Here is a 13,522-nt window from a genome sequence, read left to right on the forward strand (position 1 = left end):
CAATTTCGCCACGAGCGTTGAAATTTGCCGCCAAATCAACCGAGGCTCTCGTCTAATTTCCATCGAATCGTCCTATGAAAAACGCATCGTTGACAATTACGTGAGATCTCACCAGCTAGACATTTTCGGATACAAGGAAGATTACCTACGATACGTTTGGACGGGTGGCTATTTTGACCTGGATTCCAATCAGCCACACGCGTTGCGCTGGGTCGATCATCCAACGCCAATGGAGGCTTTTGAGTACCAGCCATTTTGTCCAGAGTCTAAAGACATCCACTCCATCATCGACCAGGCTTTATCCGAACTGAAAACGCAAACTTTCGGTTTGACGAATTTGAGTCCCTACAATCGACGCTGGGCCCACGTCGTTATCGACTTCACAGGTCGTCGAATCGGTGGGAGTTGTTGGCAGGTGTATGTGAGAGACGTTCTATCACCTGACGGTTTGAGATTGCCATTCATTTGTAAAAGGTAGCGCGATCTTTTTCTTCACACTTTCGCAATAAACCAATAAAATAAGAGTTGCTGTTTGTAAGCATGCATACAATGAAATGAATACAACGCCATTTGGAAAGCACCCTCATGGGAGACCTCCATCAGTCTTTGAAAAATTAATAATGCATAATGATTTTATTAGGATAATAACCAGGGTTGTTAATATCGCCGCGATGAACGATGAAATCGTCATCGGAAATGAAATTTTTTGTTCGAGCGATTATCGCGCGATAGGTTTCAAAATGAGTATCGATCGATAATCGCGTTTTCATCGCCGATGACGCGATAGCGATAGTTTTTTTTTTTACTGCAGACTGCTTAAAAGCAGCATTAAGTTACAGCTGAAAATGGATGAGCACTACAGTGGTGTATTCGCTCATCCAAGTTTTTTTTAATACCACGTCCGAACTGGAAAACAAAGGATATTGTTAATATAGTTTTTCTTCTTTTGAAAAAAATCTGCAGAAAAATATTTTATAAATTTTTTTTTTAATTTTGCAACGTTGTAAAAAGTATCGGCGACTATCGGCGATTATCGCACCGATACTTTTTTGAAACTTCATCGTTCGATAGTCGGCAATAAAAAAAAACACCAATATCGCTATCGCAATCGGAAATACTTATTTTTTGCGATATTAACAACCCTGATAATAACAGACTTGAAAACTCGTGTGCGTATGCAAGGGATCGGATTTCCAGGGTTTCTCAACTAAAAGGTAATCCCAACATTATTAGATAAACAGAACAGATAGGGATCACCACTGTTCAGCCTAATAATGTCATTTTGAAGTATGAATTAAAAAAAATTAATAAAAGGGGATGCGTAGTGCGTACACAGTACAAATAAAGGTCTGCATAAATCGAACGTTATTTATTATGCTTTTATTTTATAAAAACAGCAACACAATTCTACAGATTATAGTTTATACTTAATAGTTGAAGTAAAGTGATTGTTGACCATCACAGATATACTGATTAAAAGAATAGCATATTTAGGGAGTTCTTTGACTGACTATCCATCACTACACCGGTCAGCAGGAGTTGACTGGGTTGACTTACAATCAATTACAAAGAAGATTTAATATGGAGTTACATTGTTTTTAAAAATTAAGCTTGTTAGTAAATCACCGAGACACGAACGGATAATGTGCAACGGATAAACAACTTAAAGAATATAAAATGTAACGCGACTAGGTCTATACTGCCAATTTTGCACGGTTTGTGAAAATAGCGATAGGCCTTTTAAAAAACAAGAGGTTCCCTCCGGGTTCGCCTTAGAATGCAAAAACCCTTGAAAAGAACCCAGAAAAAATTTTGCATCACTATAAGGTATGGTAAAAAACAAACAATTATAATTAATACTAATTTTTTTTATCATTATATAAGATTATGTAGTGACCTCTTTTAGGTCTTTATTAATTAGTTTTAGTTACGACGATCGCGAAACTAACATTGCCTTCATCTTCGTTATATGAATCAATGCTAATGGAAGAAAACTGCGCTCCTGGCGAACCTTCAATATTGATACTGCTTTCACTTCTCCGGAATTCAGAAAGATCAATTTCAACACCTTGATAAATCCCTGGATTAGCGTTGCTGATGTTTACTGTTTCTCCTGGGTGCAAAAGCCGATTCGAAGCTGATGACGGGTCAGTAGAATCGTCTGATTCCCCATCTGAAGAGTAATCAGGGGCGGTAGACGACCCAACAACGTGATTTATCGCTTCCGGAAATCCGGGTGTCTGATTAAAATTTGGATTGAAGGGAGGAGGGTTGTCGTTACTGGTAGACTTTTGACGGCGAAAAAAATCTAAAATAAAACAATAAAAACATACTCACGATATAAAGATATGCCATATGCCAGTCTTTTATTATATACACAATCCCAAATAGTGAACGTACGTACCTCGAAGATGTTTTCTTTTCCAAAAAGCGCCCACAGCCGCGGCCACAATCACAATGGTGGTGATCGCCGTTATCACCCAGTAGGTGACAGAAGTTTCGATTACAGGAGTCGACAAATTGCCAATTGGTTTGCAATAAATGGATTTCCCCCCTCCTACTAGGTCTTCTGCTTCCGTTCTAATTAAAAAACAAAAACAAAAAAACAATCACATCATGATTAGCAAACAAAGAAATAAAAATTAAAATAAGCTTGTGACTTACCCCGGAAGACAGGGACCACAGTTTTTTATTTCTTTGACGCAGCTGTTAGCAGATTCCTCTCGTCGGAATAACTGGCACTTAACGCAATCTCCTTCGCAAAATCCGTTAGAGCAGAAAGTACTGAAAGAGCAATCGGCATCTTCAAGGCACTATAGCAGCAATTCAGCGTCAATTGAAAATAACAAAGACAAAATGGAGGTTATTGCAATAAAAACAAACACAAATTTTTTTTAAAATAAGGCTTTTCTGGTTGCATTTGATTTAATTTTTTTTTCTGACTAGACAACGTTAGAAACAACTTGAATAAGCTCTGAAATTTGGTTAGTTGAGTCGTCTGGCTCATGCCTCCATATCTCTGGCCGTTTTTGGCTATGACGCATCGATAAAATTATTTGTGTTGCATTGCACCACGATTGAATTGCATCAGTATTTCGAAATTTCGATACGAAATTCAAAGATACGTATGTGAATGTGAATGTCTCAGAATATCGAATTTGAAATAATTCGAGTTTTGAATTAGGAATTACAGTCTCAGTTAAATCTTACAATGATTTGTTATATTTGTATTATTAAATGCCAATTTTTAAAAAGCCTACCTTTTCACGCCCGTTGGCGTTTCCAAGAACAACGAGGACCAAAACCAGAATTACACGAAGCTTGGCGAAAGATCTCCTCTGCTGTTTTCGTGAATACATTTCACGTGGATAATCGGTCAGCGCAATTTATGAGTCAAGGTGAATCTTAGTTACAACACACAAAATGGTCGGTGTCGGTGTCGGCCCGCTGAACTGCAGCTGGAGGATTTGTAATCGTGGCCTAATATCGTGCCTATCTTGATCAAAGGCTGTCCCATGTTATCATCCATTCATTTGACAATCAAAGAAACTCTGTTGATCATTAAAAAAACTGTTCATTAATGTGTCTCGGAAATTTTTTTAAAATATTGCACATATAGTAGAATATATTATTCTTTATATTTTCTAAATAATGTCATGCGTATTTTCACCTGCTGGTTTATTTTTGTTTCGGAATATCGTTTTATTTATTTCGATCTAACTACTACATAAATAGATATGATCGCATTACGTCGCATTACGTATAGATAAGTGGGGGTCTGTACAAGCCACTCATTCCTTCTCACACTCCGCGACGTCGCTTAGATAAGCAGTCGACATTTTGATTTCGAACGTTTCAAATTGAATGCGACCATTTTAAGGTTTTCCTAGTCTTTTTAGTGCAGATCAGGACGACAGAAAGACAATAAAATGACACTGTCTCTGTTGGTTGATATAAACGCATCTTCAAGTGCCGATTCCGCTTTAGGTTCGATAGAATTGGGTAGCAGTAACACCACGAAGGAAAGCGCAAGTAACGTTTCCAATGATGTGTTATCCGAAGGAAACAAGACTCCTTGTCGTCAAATACGGATTACTATAACAGCCCCCGACGAAGTTTACAGGTATTAATGAAAAACCTCAATTTTCTGAATAAGGGAGAGCGAACCCAGAGTCCCAGATTAAACCAAAACATTCTTTTTTTTTCCAAAACTCCAAAATAATAACAATTGGGAAAAACAGTTTTGATTCCCAATTTCCCAATTTTTGCTAAATGCAAATAAATGCATGTAAAAGCCAATAGCAATCCTTCTTAAAAAAAAAAAAAAAAACGTTATTTTTAAGCTCCGTATTTCCCACAATTTGGCCAGGTGGCCGCAAGAGCGGGAATAGGGAATAGCCTATTAACATTTCTTCCATCTTTATTTCTTGTTATAAACTTTACGCACTACTTACCCTAAAAAATATTATTGGCAATCATTTATAACTGATGGGCAGGTTTGATAAGATGCCCGTCACTGTTGAAGAAAAATGTTTTTGTTACTTCTCTAGTAGCTGCGGTTTTCCGTTACACGCGCATTTCTGGGTTCGTTCTCCCTTAATCCTAATTCCTAATTCCTTTTGTATCTACTGTTTAACCATTTCAATATTCAGTCAACTTTGGCAGGCGACCCAGAAGCATCCGGCTCTAAATGTAGTGGAACTCAAGATTGTCCCGAATGAGATTGCCTCTAAGAGTGGTATGTATACAACTACACATAACAGTTAACATATGTTACTCTATTACCATGCTGAGTGAAACACAAAAAACTAACACGATAAGAAAAATATAACAATTACATTAGCTAATAAATTCGAAAAAAAAAATGTGTTTAAAAGTTCACAAATCGTTATTCATTTTATTTCGTTTTTTACAAAAACTCTTTCACAGGTAGGGCTTGGGTTCGAAGAGGAGGTAAATTGAGTTATGATTGCAAATGGTCCCAAGAGAAGGGAGTTCGTAAGTGTGAGCCCAGAACTCTTTTAAACTCTCCGCGACAGGCGTCCAACAATAAGCGAAAAATTTTCCAAGGATTTCACGAATATAACATTGACGTGGCCATTGAAAAAATAGAAATGAGGGACGATCTAATTATTGAAATAGAACGCGAGTTTCGAATCCTCCGAGAACTGGATATCCACGAAAATTTCATTCGCTATTTCAGCTACGAAACGGACGAAAGAAATGATTTTGTGTAAGAGACAGCAGAATTTAATAAAATTTTTATCAAAGACATATTTTAATTATAATACAAATAATTGACAGGTACATAGCAACAGAGCTCTGCCTGTGTTCGGTTGCTGACCTATTCCAGCAAAACTCCGAAGATCATAAGACTAAAGCGGCAGAGATATTATCATCCTTATCGGCAAAAGGAATCCTGTTCCAGGCGACAAGGGGACTTGACTACCTCCACCAAAATCATTTCGTCCACCGCAACGTCAAGCCAAGCAGTTTCCTTATCAAGGAAATTCAATCAAGCAACAGTTCCAATCGTTACGCAGTCAAAATAACTGATTTTCGACTCAGCCGACAGCTCGATCAGGGAAAAGATTTATCTGGAACTGTCGCATCGGAAGGCTGGGAAGCTCCTGAAAGTCGTCGTGAGAAGCAACCACTTCACCAATCGCTCGACGTATTCATTCTCGGTTGCTTCTACCATTACGTCTTGACTGGAACGGATGACGGCGTCGATTCCAGCCCAACTCATCCGTTTGGCAATACCGAAATGGCGCGTCTCGTAAACATCCCCAATACCAAAAATGAGGTTTATCAAAAGACTTGGATTCCAAAGGGCATAAGTAATAGAAAGGCTACTGATCTAATCAAGCGAATGATTCAATTCAACGAAAAAGATCGACCGACCCTGTCACAAATCCTAGAAGATGCTTATTTTCAACCGGCGACAAAGGAGGTCTATCCCATATACACGTACGATAAGCCCGGCCTCTGCGTTATTTTTAATCAGGAGTTGTTCACAAAGGTATATAATAAATCGTCGAAAAAATTTATTTTAACTTAATAATAATATATTTTATTTTGTATTAGCTATCGCATCGTGCAGGAACTGCACAGGATTGGAAGCGACTCAGATTTGTCTTCGAGAAATTGGGTTTCCAAGTTGTGATTCATCATAACTTAATGTCATTCGATATCCGAGGCGAAATGAAAAAACTGGCAAACGAAGATTTTTCAAAGTACGGCTGTCTGGTCGTTTGTCTCTTGTCGCACGGCATCGAAAACGCCATCGCCGGTGCGGATGGTCTCTATGTCAACGTCAACAAACTCAAGTACAAGTTCTCATACAACAACTGTCCCAGCCTCTACGGGAAACCCAAAATCTTTATCGTCCAAGCTTGCCAGGGAGTGCTGGAACAAAATGAGAGAAACATTGTACCGCTTACCCTCTTATCACCAGGTGCTGTTTGAATTTTCTTTAGAAAATAAATTCAACTTCTTGCTCTAAGTTTTAGGAATAATAAATTACGTTTGACTTTTTCTTGCAGATAAAAGTACCGGTGAAAGCAAAGAATCCACAGTGCAACTAAGCACGTCTTCAGCAGCGATTAAATACATGACGAATTGTTTTCATTCTCTAAATTATAAAGACGGCGCGCCTAACCGAAATCCCCCGATTATGGATTTCATAACCATCAAATCAACAATTCCAGGATTCGTTTCTATGCGAAATGCTCAAACAGGCAAGTAAAAGTATATAGGCTCACAATTAAGAGCTTCCAAGCACGAAAATAACCTGCATGTCTGATGGATCTTTATTTTTTCAAACTCTTAAAATCATGTCGTGCTTCGTTTTGCTGTCAACATTCAGGTACATATTTTATTCAAGCGCTATGTCAGAAAATGGAGGAAGAATATTTAATCAACACGAAGGCCAGCTCAGAGATGAATGGCGAGAACAAATGTGATTTGGAGGAGATTCTAAGAGGAGAAAATGGTGTCCAGTCCATTATGAACAACAAAATACAGAACAGAGAATACAGACAAACTGTATCCTGGGAAACTTATCTAGGCAAATATGTCGTATTTCGCAGTTGCAGCAACCAAGACATACTTCCTTACCGTGATGAGACAGACGTCGATGATGGATCAAACGCCCACTGTTTGGCGGAAAAATACAATTTCTTTGTTAGCCCTACTGACGACCATCACGAGTAAGAAGCATTATTGAAAGACCCCGTTCCCCAACCCATCTCATTCTGAGCCAAACTGAGAAATAATTAAATGTTTTTATTTGTTCAATTCAAGCCCTAATTTAGTCCACGAACAAATTTATAGCAAAACTTATAGTATGTATAACTTCGGTTTGAAACCTTTTAATGGCACATCTTTCATAAAATTTCTTTTCTTTGTAACATTCAGTTCAGACCCATGGAATACAATGAATCTTAAAAAAGTGAAATTATTTGATTATTTGTTGATCGTAAGATGACTATGAAAAGTGGTCGAATTGAAAGAATAGCAATATTTTAAAAATTAATCAAAACTAAAATATTTGAAAGAGATAAGAGTTGCAGATTCGCACCTTTTCTGCAAAGCGAATTTTTTGTCCCACTCAATCGCGCGCTAAAAATGGGAAAATTTAGCCGGGTATTTAAATAATTTTAACCGTAAAATAAACATTCAGCACGTGACAATCAGCGCATTTGTAAAACTTATAGAAATACTTGACGCGCATTTCCCCCCGATCCTCGCGCATTTAAGCAAATTCACGCGCACCCACGCAAAAAATAAATAAAAATGTAAGCACTTTTTAGTTTTATGCGCGCAAACGTGGTTCTGAGTAACACGCCCGAGCTGCTCTGATAACATTCTGAATTAAACGTTCATGGTCCTCGGGGTACTAGCATTCGGAAAAATTCTATAAAACTAAAATGATAAAACTAAACAAATTTTATTACTAAGAAAACTTGATTGGTCTTATACCCTGCACTGTGTATTGTTACGATGACTTGAAAATCACACATCAATTTACTGATTGTTTAACTTTTTATAAACAAATGTCATACCCCATATTTGTAACAGTAATAAAGGCTTGAATAAAGGGGAACATTAGATAGACTATTGACTGGTTTGAAACTTCAAAAAACTGCTGCCGGGTCTACTGAATTGCTTACTCTCCCCCGTCAGTCCCTACTACCAGAGCCATAGATGTATGGTTTAACCACTTATATGGAAAGGCCTTCCATTGCCTTTTCCCCCTGGAAGTGTTCTGGCCAGACCTTAGTTGCAGAGCCACAGCGGGTGTGTTGGGAAACACATTGTTTTTTTCCAGTACCAAAATGAACAAAGTTTCAGTAGATGGCCGCTGTTGGCGCTGACAATAAGGTCTAAATCGATACTTAAGCCCATTTTCCCACTTTCGATTCGCGATATTGGCTGCAACTTTGGGAAAAATTTCCGAGAGGAAAATTTAACAGGCAGTGGTTCTACCATACATCTATAACTCTGCTACTACCCCTTTGTTTCAGAAAAACGTGGGGGTAGAGTAAGCAATTCCGTAGACCCGGCAGCAGTGCATGGCTCTCATAATCGGAGATGTGAACGAAATCAATTTTGAGGGTGGGTAGGGCAGAGATAAGGAGATGGGTCACTCTGTGTAGAGTCCAGCAGTCGACATTTTGCCCCCTCCCCCTCCTCAGACGACGAATTCGACTGCGCTGCTCCTTTCGGCGAGCTCCGGAAGCTTTGCCTTACTTGACGGTAGGAGAACTGAAGGGGGAGAACTACTGGGTAATGCTTCCGGAGCTCACCGAAAGGAGCATTTAAAATTCAATAAAAAATTAGGGTTGTTCCTGGCACCCGAGAGAACCTACGAAAAAATTTTCATTCAAATCGAATGAAAATATTACCACTTTTTCGCCTTGCGAAAACAGCGGTTTCCCATAAGGTTTTCTTGGGTGTCCGGACACTTTTGGTGCCCACTGTATCTTTCTACTAGGACAACTGGGGTCCCAAGATGAGTTGGTAATTTAACCCCAACAAGCAAAAGGAAACGCAAAAATTTGGGGAAAAAATGTTACCTTGGTTAATTTCCAAATTTTTTAGCAAGAAATTTCAATAAAACACAATGTTTAAACTATCTTATTTGAAGTAAAACGCGCATATACTAGGGATGTTCGACATCTTTCTTGAAATTTGTTGCCATCACGGCAACGCAGCATTTTGGTTAAGATGATGTCTGCTACAATTAGCCTTATCTGACCAATTGACGTAGGTCACATGACGTCAGATTTTGTCTGACTTTGCCTGACGTCATCTGACCCTCGTCAGTTGGTCAGACAAAGCCAGACAAGGCAGGGCGGACAATTGTAGCAGACATAATCTTGTGCCAATGGGCAAACGAAATAGTATGGATCGCCCAAGCTGAATTCCCTCAAACTTTCTATACCTCCCTTAATGAGATATCGACGGTCAAACGTGCTTTACATAAAATCTCTATGATTTATTCTACTTTTTTGGAGCATAGAGACGGACATCTTCTTGGAATTAAACAAAAACCCAAGAAATTCTCTTTTCAGCGCGGCCACACCCACCGATTTCTCCCAGTTAATCAAAAACCAAATTTTCTTGTATTTCTACTACATGCACAAAATAGCGCTCTGTCTCCTCCTTGGCTTGGTTAAGGATGAGAAAATCATCCAAGTAGACAACGATTCGGATCCCCCGCTTTCTTAGCAAGGCCACCACCAGTTTAAGGATCTTTGTGATGGTCCATGGGTCAGACAAAAAGCCGAAACAAAGGCGTGATAATTGCAAAAGTGACCCCTCCCACATGAACAGGAAAACTTCCTATCGTTCAAATGGATGGAAATGGTAAGATAGGCGTCTAAAAAGGTCTATTTTTGTAAAATAAACCTTCCTCCTTCATTACCTTCATTACGCTGACACCCTCCATTTGAAAATGTAACTATTCTACAAATTATTTAACCCTTTTAGATTAAATATTGGCCTAAAGCCATCGAATCTTTTTGGGATCACAAAAATGCCGTTGCAAAAATGCCGCATCGGTTCTCGAGCGGAAGTCTTTCCACTGTCCCTTTTTCTACCAACGAATTAAATGCGCCTGACAGATCACTGCTGCCAACAACTACGGGCTAAAGGACATATTCTTCCCGGAGCGGCCCTGAAATAGGATTCTGGTAAAAATAATTCTAACCCCCACCGAAATGGTAAAAAGGAAGCAAATTGTCACACTCTTCCCCCAACCATACTGAGTACCACGGGTGGGCGTACAAAAAATGGCGTAGCAAGTATTTTCGAAGAAACTGACATTGAATTCCTGTTGAAAGAACCCTTGGCGCCTCTTTTGTTGAAACTGCCGTGCAGGTTGAAGCCGGAATCGGATCCTGATCTCCCGCCTTTCACGCCATGGATGCTGACCTTGCCGTGTCTGATAGATGTGGTAGTGAACGGCTGTCCTCCAGGACGTCCTAAGGCTAAAACTTCTGGTAATCGGAAGCGTCCTTCACCATGCCTCTGTGAAAGGTACGGCCGAAGAGAAGGGCACATTCCTTCGGTTTGAATAGGGTGGATTCCGGCAACAGCAACTCAAAACTTCCGTCTGTCGCAAGATGTTCTCTCTCCTCTGAATGGTGATGTTGTGGAAGGCGTGGCCCCAAGCAAGGCAAGGCTGATTAGACCACGTTTACCATAAGGGGGTCGACTACGGCTGCTGTATCTACACTTCCCCACACGTACAGGAGCGGCTTGCGATGTCCAAAATCTTGTATTGAGCCGTGGCCAGGGACTTCTCTTTCGCCTCCACTTTTTCTGGCCTCTCCTCCTCTTACTTCTTTTGGTCTTCGAGCCATGGATGGGTCCAGTCTTGGAACTTGCAAGTCAAACGAGCTCTTCTCAAAGGAAGGAATACTATTCTGTATTCTCTCGTTTCGACCTGTTTCGACTTCGCCGATTTCTGAGGTGTAGTAAGTAATAAATGTCCTGAGTTCCTTTGAGCGACATTTGTGGAAACTCTTCAGTAGAAGTGGCTCCTGCTAAATAGGTATAGAAATAACAGTCGTATCACTTGCCTCTTGATCCGACTCGGCGCTTTCAGGGAGCGCCGGATCTTCTCGCTAACTTCGGCCGCGGACTGCTGAACGACTTCGAGTGCTGTCCACTTAACGGCTACGGTTGTGACTCACCGAACAGCTGCGTTTCCGGTAGCAACTGCGGTTATTTCCCAAATCTGCTAAATTTTCCCGGCCACGTGTCGCTGAAGTGCTACGCGAGTCGCTACGGCTATCGCTTCCACACCGTCCTTGGTGGTCCAAATCACGTTCCGCGTTTCTTCCTCTTTCCTGGGGGTAGCTACGCGGGCTGTGCCGACGATACGGGTGGATGCCCTCAAATCAGAATCTGAATTTGATGAACTAAAAGACGAAGACTTGTTGTCACTTTGAAAACTGAAAAAGGTATTAGGGCGTTGGCTTTAGTTGGTTGTCTCTATTTCGTTTTTCTTGTTTTTTCTTTGAAAATCAGCAGATGCCATCCAAGGGCAACGCCGTTTAGATACAGGTAGAGTCACTTTTACAACAATTGTGCGTTACATAAGCACATGGTGCTCTTTGCTGTTGTTGTTTTTATATGTTTCAACCAGCTTCCCATCATCAGAGGAATTTGATAGGCATTCTCACATCGATGAAGATTATTTTGCAGAGCAGGAACAACTAGATTTGGCTTCAATAGCCGATACAAATTTCAAAGCTGCTACAGATATGCTTACAGGTATGATAAAAATTACCCTTCATGGCCCCAAATCTATGTGAAAAAAGTCAGTTGTTTTGTCAATCTTAACATACTACATGCATGTATTATGGACTCCCATTGTGCTCTTACTCTTAATCCAAACTTGGTTTGGCCTAAAAATATAGAAGATGGGCGCAAAGGTAATACAAATCTGAAACAATTAAAGTTAACAAAAGTAAATTTCCTTCGTTTTACATTCAGAGTTTTAGGTAATTTGGAGCAGGCAGCCCACGACCTTCGTTTGGCATGCCAAATACACCATGATAAGGAAGCTGGCGACTGGTTACGAGAAGTAACTAAGATATAAGGTTCTTACTAGCTTAGAGCTAACATACTCAACGAAGAAAGCAGTATTTCGCCCTTGTTACCAGCGTTTTGGACATCTAGAGGACGCTTTTCTCGGTATTCAATTGAAATTAATTTTAAACACTACCTAGTAACTTAACTATAACTTATAAATTGGGAACATAACATATGAGGCTTGGCGGCTGAGATGTCTTTCGACGCTTCTCCGTTCCGTCCTCCGAGCACCTTGTCAGAACTTAAAAGCGTCTTAGTCTGTAATAACTCCCTTGGTGTGTGGAATACAAGTTTCACAAGTTCCTAAAAATTTTTCCAAGAGAATTGCAAACCCTTGTCGACGCCTTCGCCAAAAAACAAAAGGCAAATGGACACTAGTTTCCTTTGGCAGTAAGTTACTTTTTTCATGGCTATAACTTAAAACTTATGTATTATTAGGTTAGCAGAATTTAATTAAATACCATTTCTTTACTAGTACTACGAGATAGTGAAATTGAGGAACCCCCCCGAAGAATATGCTACAACAAATATTCCCCATTCTTCTTCATACTCCCGATGTCATAGGAGACTTTTTCGAGTCGATATTAGTGGGATTCAACAACAACAAGTCAACATGGATTCAGAATTTTCGATTAGAACTTTCCGATCTATTATGACCCCGTTCATGAACTAAACATTTGGTTAGAATAACTTTCGAAATTTTACAAGCATTTAAGTAACTGTGCTTTACTTTAGTCAACGCAAGGATTGGGGCTTCCGAAGTCTTAAAGCAAATCGAAGATGTCGTAATTGAAGGACCTGAACCGTTAGAAAAAATGTTCCAAACAACCGTAAAGTTTAAGGCATTAACTTTTAAATGAGTCAGTGTTACGAATAACGCGTCCGTTAATGTAGCTGCATTATTTGCATTTACAAAAATGAAATAATTCTTAAGTCGTATTAATAAGAAAATCTCCGTTCACGTTTTTCCTACAGATGATCATCCTTTTCGAAATTTACTTATCTTTTTAGAAATCGTCTTTTGAAAGAATTACATACAAGTCAAATGCGTTGTAGAAATATTCATAAAACTAATGCTCATGCAGCTTTTATATAAATAAATATGGCTACCAAAAGAGTATAGTTCTGATTTCAATTTCTGCTTCATATTCATAAAACTCTAACTTTTTTGGAAACGTGTGTTAGGTAAGATAAGTGTAACCAAAAGAAAAAAATCAATCTGTTTTTACCTTTTGACAAAATTTAATCTTTGAGGTGGCATGTCCGAAGCAGTTGTATGAAGAATAAATTGTCAAAAACAAAAACAAAGCAGTTTATAAAAAATTAAAGAAGTACTTAAAAATATAAGAAAATGGAGCAAAGACGCAACCATTAACTTTAAATGAATGACTTATGAACACACAGATGAATTACA

The 13,522-nt window shown here is 39.3% G+C and overlaps 2 protein-coding genes across 2 annotated transcripts; one reads left to right on the plus strand and one right to left on the minus strand.

The window, feature by feature from the left end:
* Window positions 1-1,354: 1,354 nt before the first annotated feature.
* Window positions 1,355-3,456, minus strand: LOC124209890. The gene is made up of 4 exons (XM_046608128.1): window positions 3,261-3,456; window positions 2,665-2,813; window positions 2,405-2,580; window positions 1,355-2,308 (listed from the first exon to the last, which is right to left on the minus strand). The coding sequence occupies exons 1-4, from the start codon at window positions 3,357-3,359 to the stop codon at window positions 1,914-1,916; spliced, it is 819 nt and encodes a 272-aa protein (XP_046464084.1). The 5' UTR covers window positions 3,360-3,456; the 3' UTR covers window positions 1,355-1,913.
* A 352-nt stretch (window positions 3,457-3,808) lies between these two features.
* LOC124209891 lies at window positions 3,809-7,459 on the plus strand. Its single transcript, XM_046608129.1, has 7 exons — window positions 3,809-4,123; window positions 4,653-4,738; window positions 4,930-5,233; window positions 5,305-6,022; window positions 6,088-6,457; window positions 6,546-6,740; window positions 6,869-7,459. Exons 1-7 carry the CDS (start codon window positions 3,930-3,932, stop codon window positions 7,213-7,215), a joined length of 2,214 nt encoding a protein of 737 aa, XP_046464085.1. The 5' UTR covers window positions 3,809-3,929; the 3' UTR covers window positions 7,216-7,459.
* The last annotated feature ends 6,063 nt before the right edge of the window (window positions 7,460-13,522 follow it).

This window comes from Daphnia pulex, chromosome 12, assembly GCF_021134715.1.
Source record: "Daphnia pulex isolate KAP4 chromosome 12, ASM2113471v1".
Classification (NCBI taxonomy): Eukaryota; Metazoa; Arthropoda; class Branchiopoda; order Diplostraca; family Daphniidae; genus Daphnia; species Daphnia pulex.

What these genes read in the sequence shown, in the direction of transcription:
- LOC124209890 (XM_046608128.1), bottom strand. Translation starts at nt 3,359, where the DNA reads ATGTATTCACGAAAACAGCAGAGGAGATCTTTCGCCAAGCTTCGTGTA. An exon ending in ACGCCAACGGGCGTGAAAAG is followed by an intron (nt 2,814 to 3,260) that starts GTAGGCTTTTTA and finishes TTGCTGCTATAG; the next exon opens with TGCCTTGAAGATGCCGATTG. An exon ending in GAAAAGAAAACATCTTCGAG is followed by an intron (nt 2,309 to 2,404) that starts GTACGTACGTTC and finishes GTTTTATTTTAG; the next exon opens with ATTTTTTTCGCCGTCAAAAG.
- LOC124209891 (XM_046608129.1), top strand. Translation starts at nt 3,930, where the DNA reads ATGACACTGTCTCTGTTGGTTGATATAAACGCATCTTCAAGTGCCGAT. An exon ending in TGAGATTGCCTCTAAGAGTG is followed by an intron (nt 4,739 to 4,929) that starts GTATGTATACAA and finishes ACTCTTTCACAG; the next exon opens with GTAGGGCTTGGGTTCGAAGA. An exon ending in GCTTACCCTCTTATCACCAG is followed by an intron (nt 6,458 to 6,545) that starts GTGCTGTTTGAA and finishes TTTTTCTTGCAG; the next exon opens with ATAAAAGTACCGGTGAAAGC.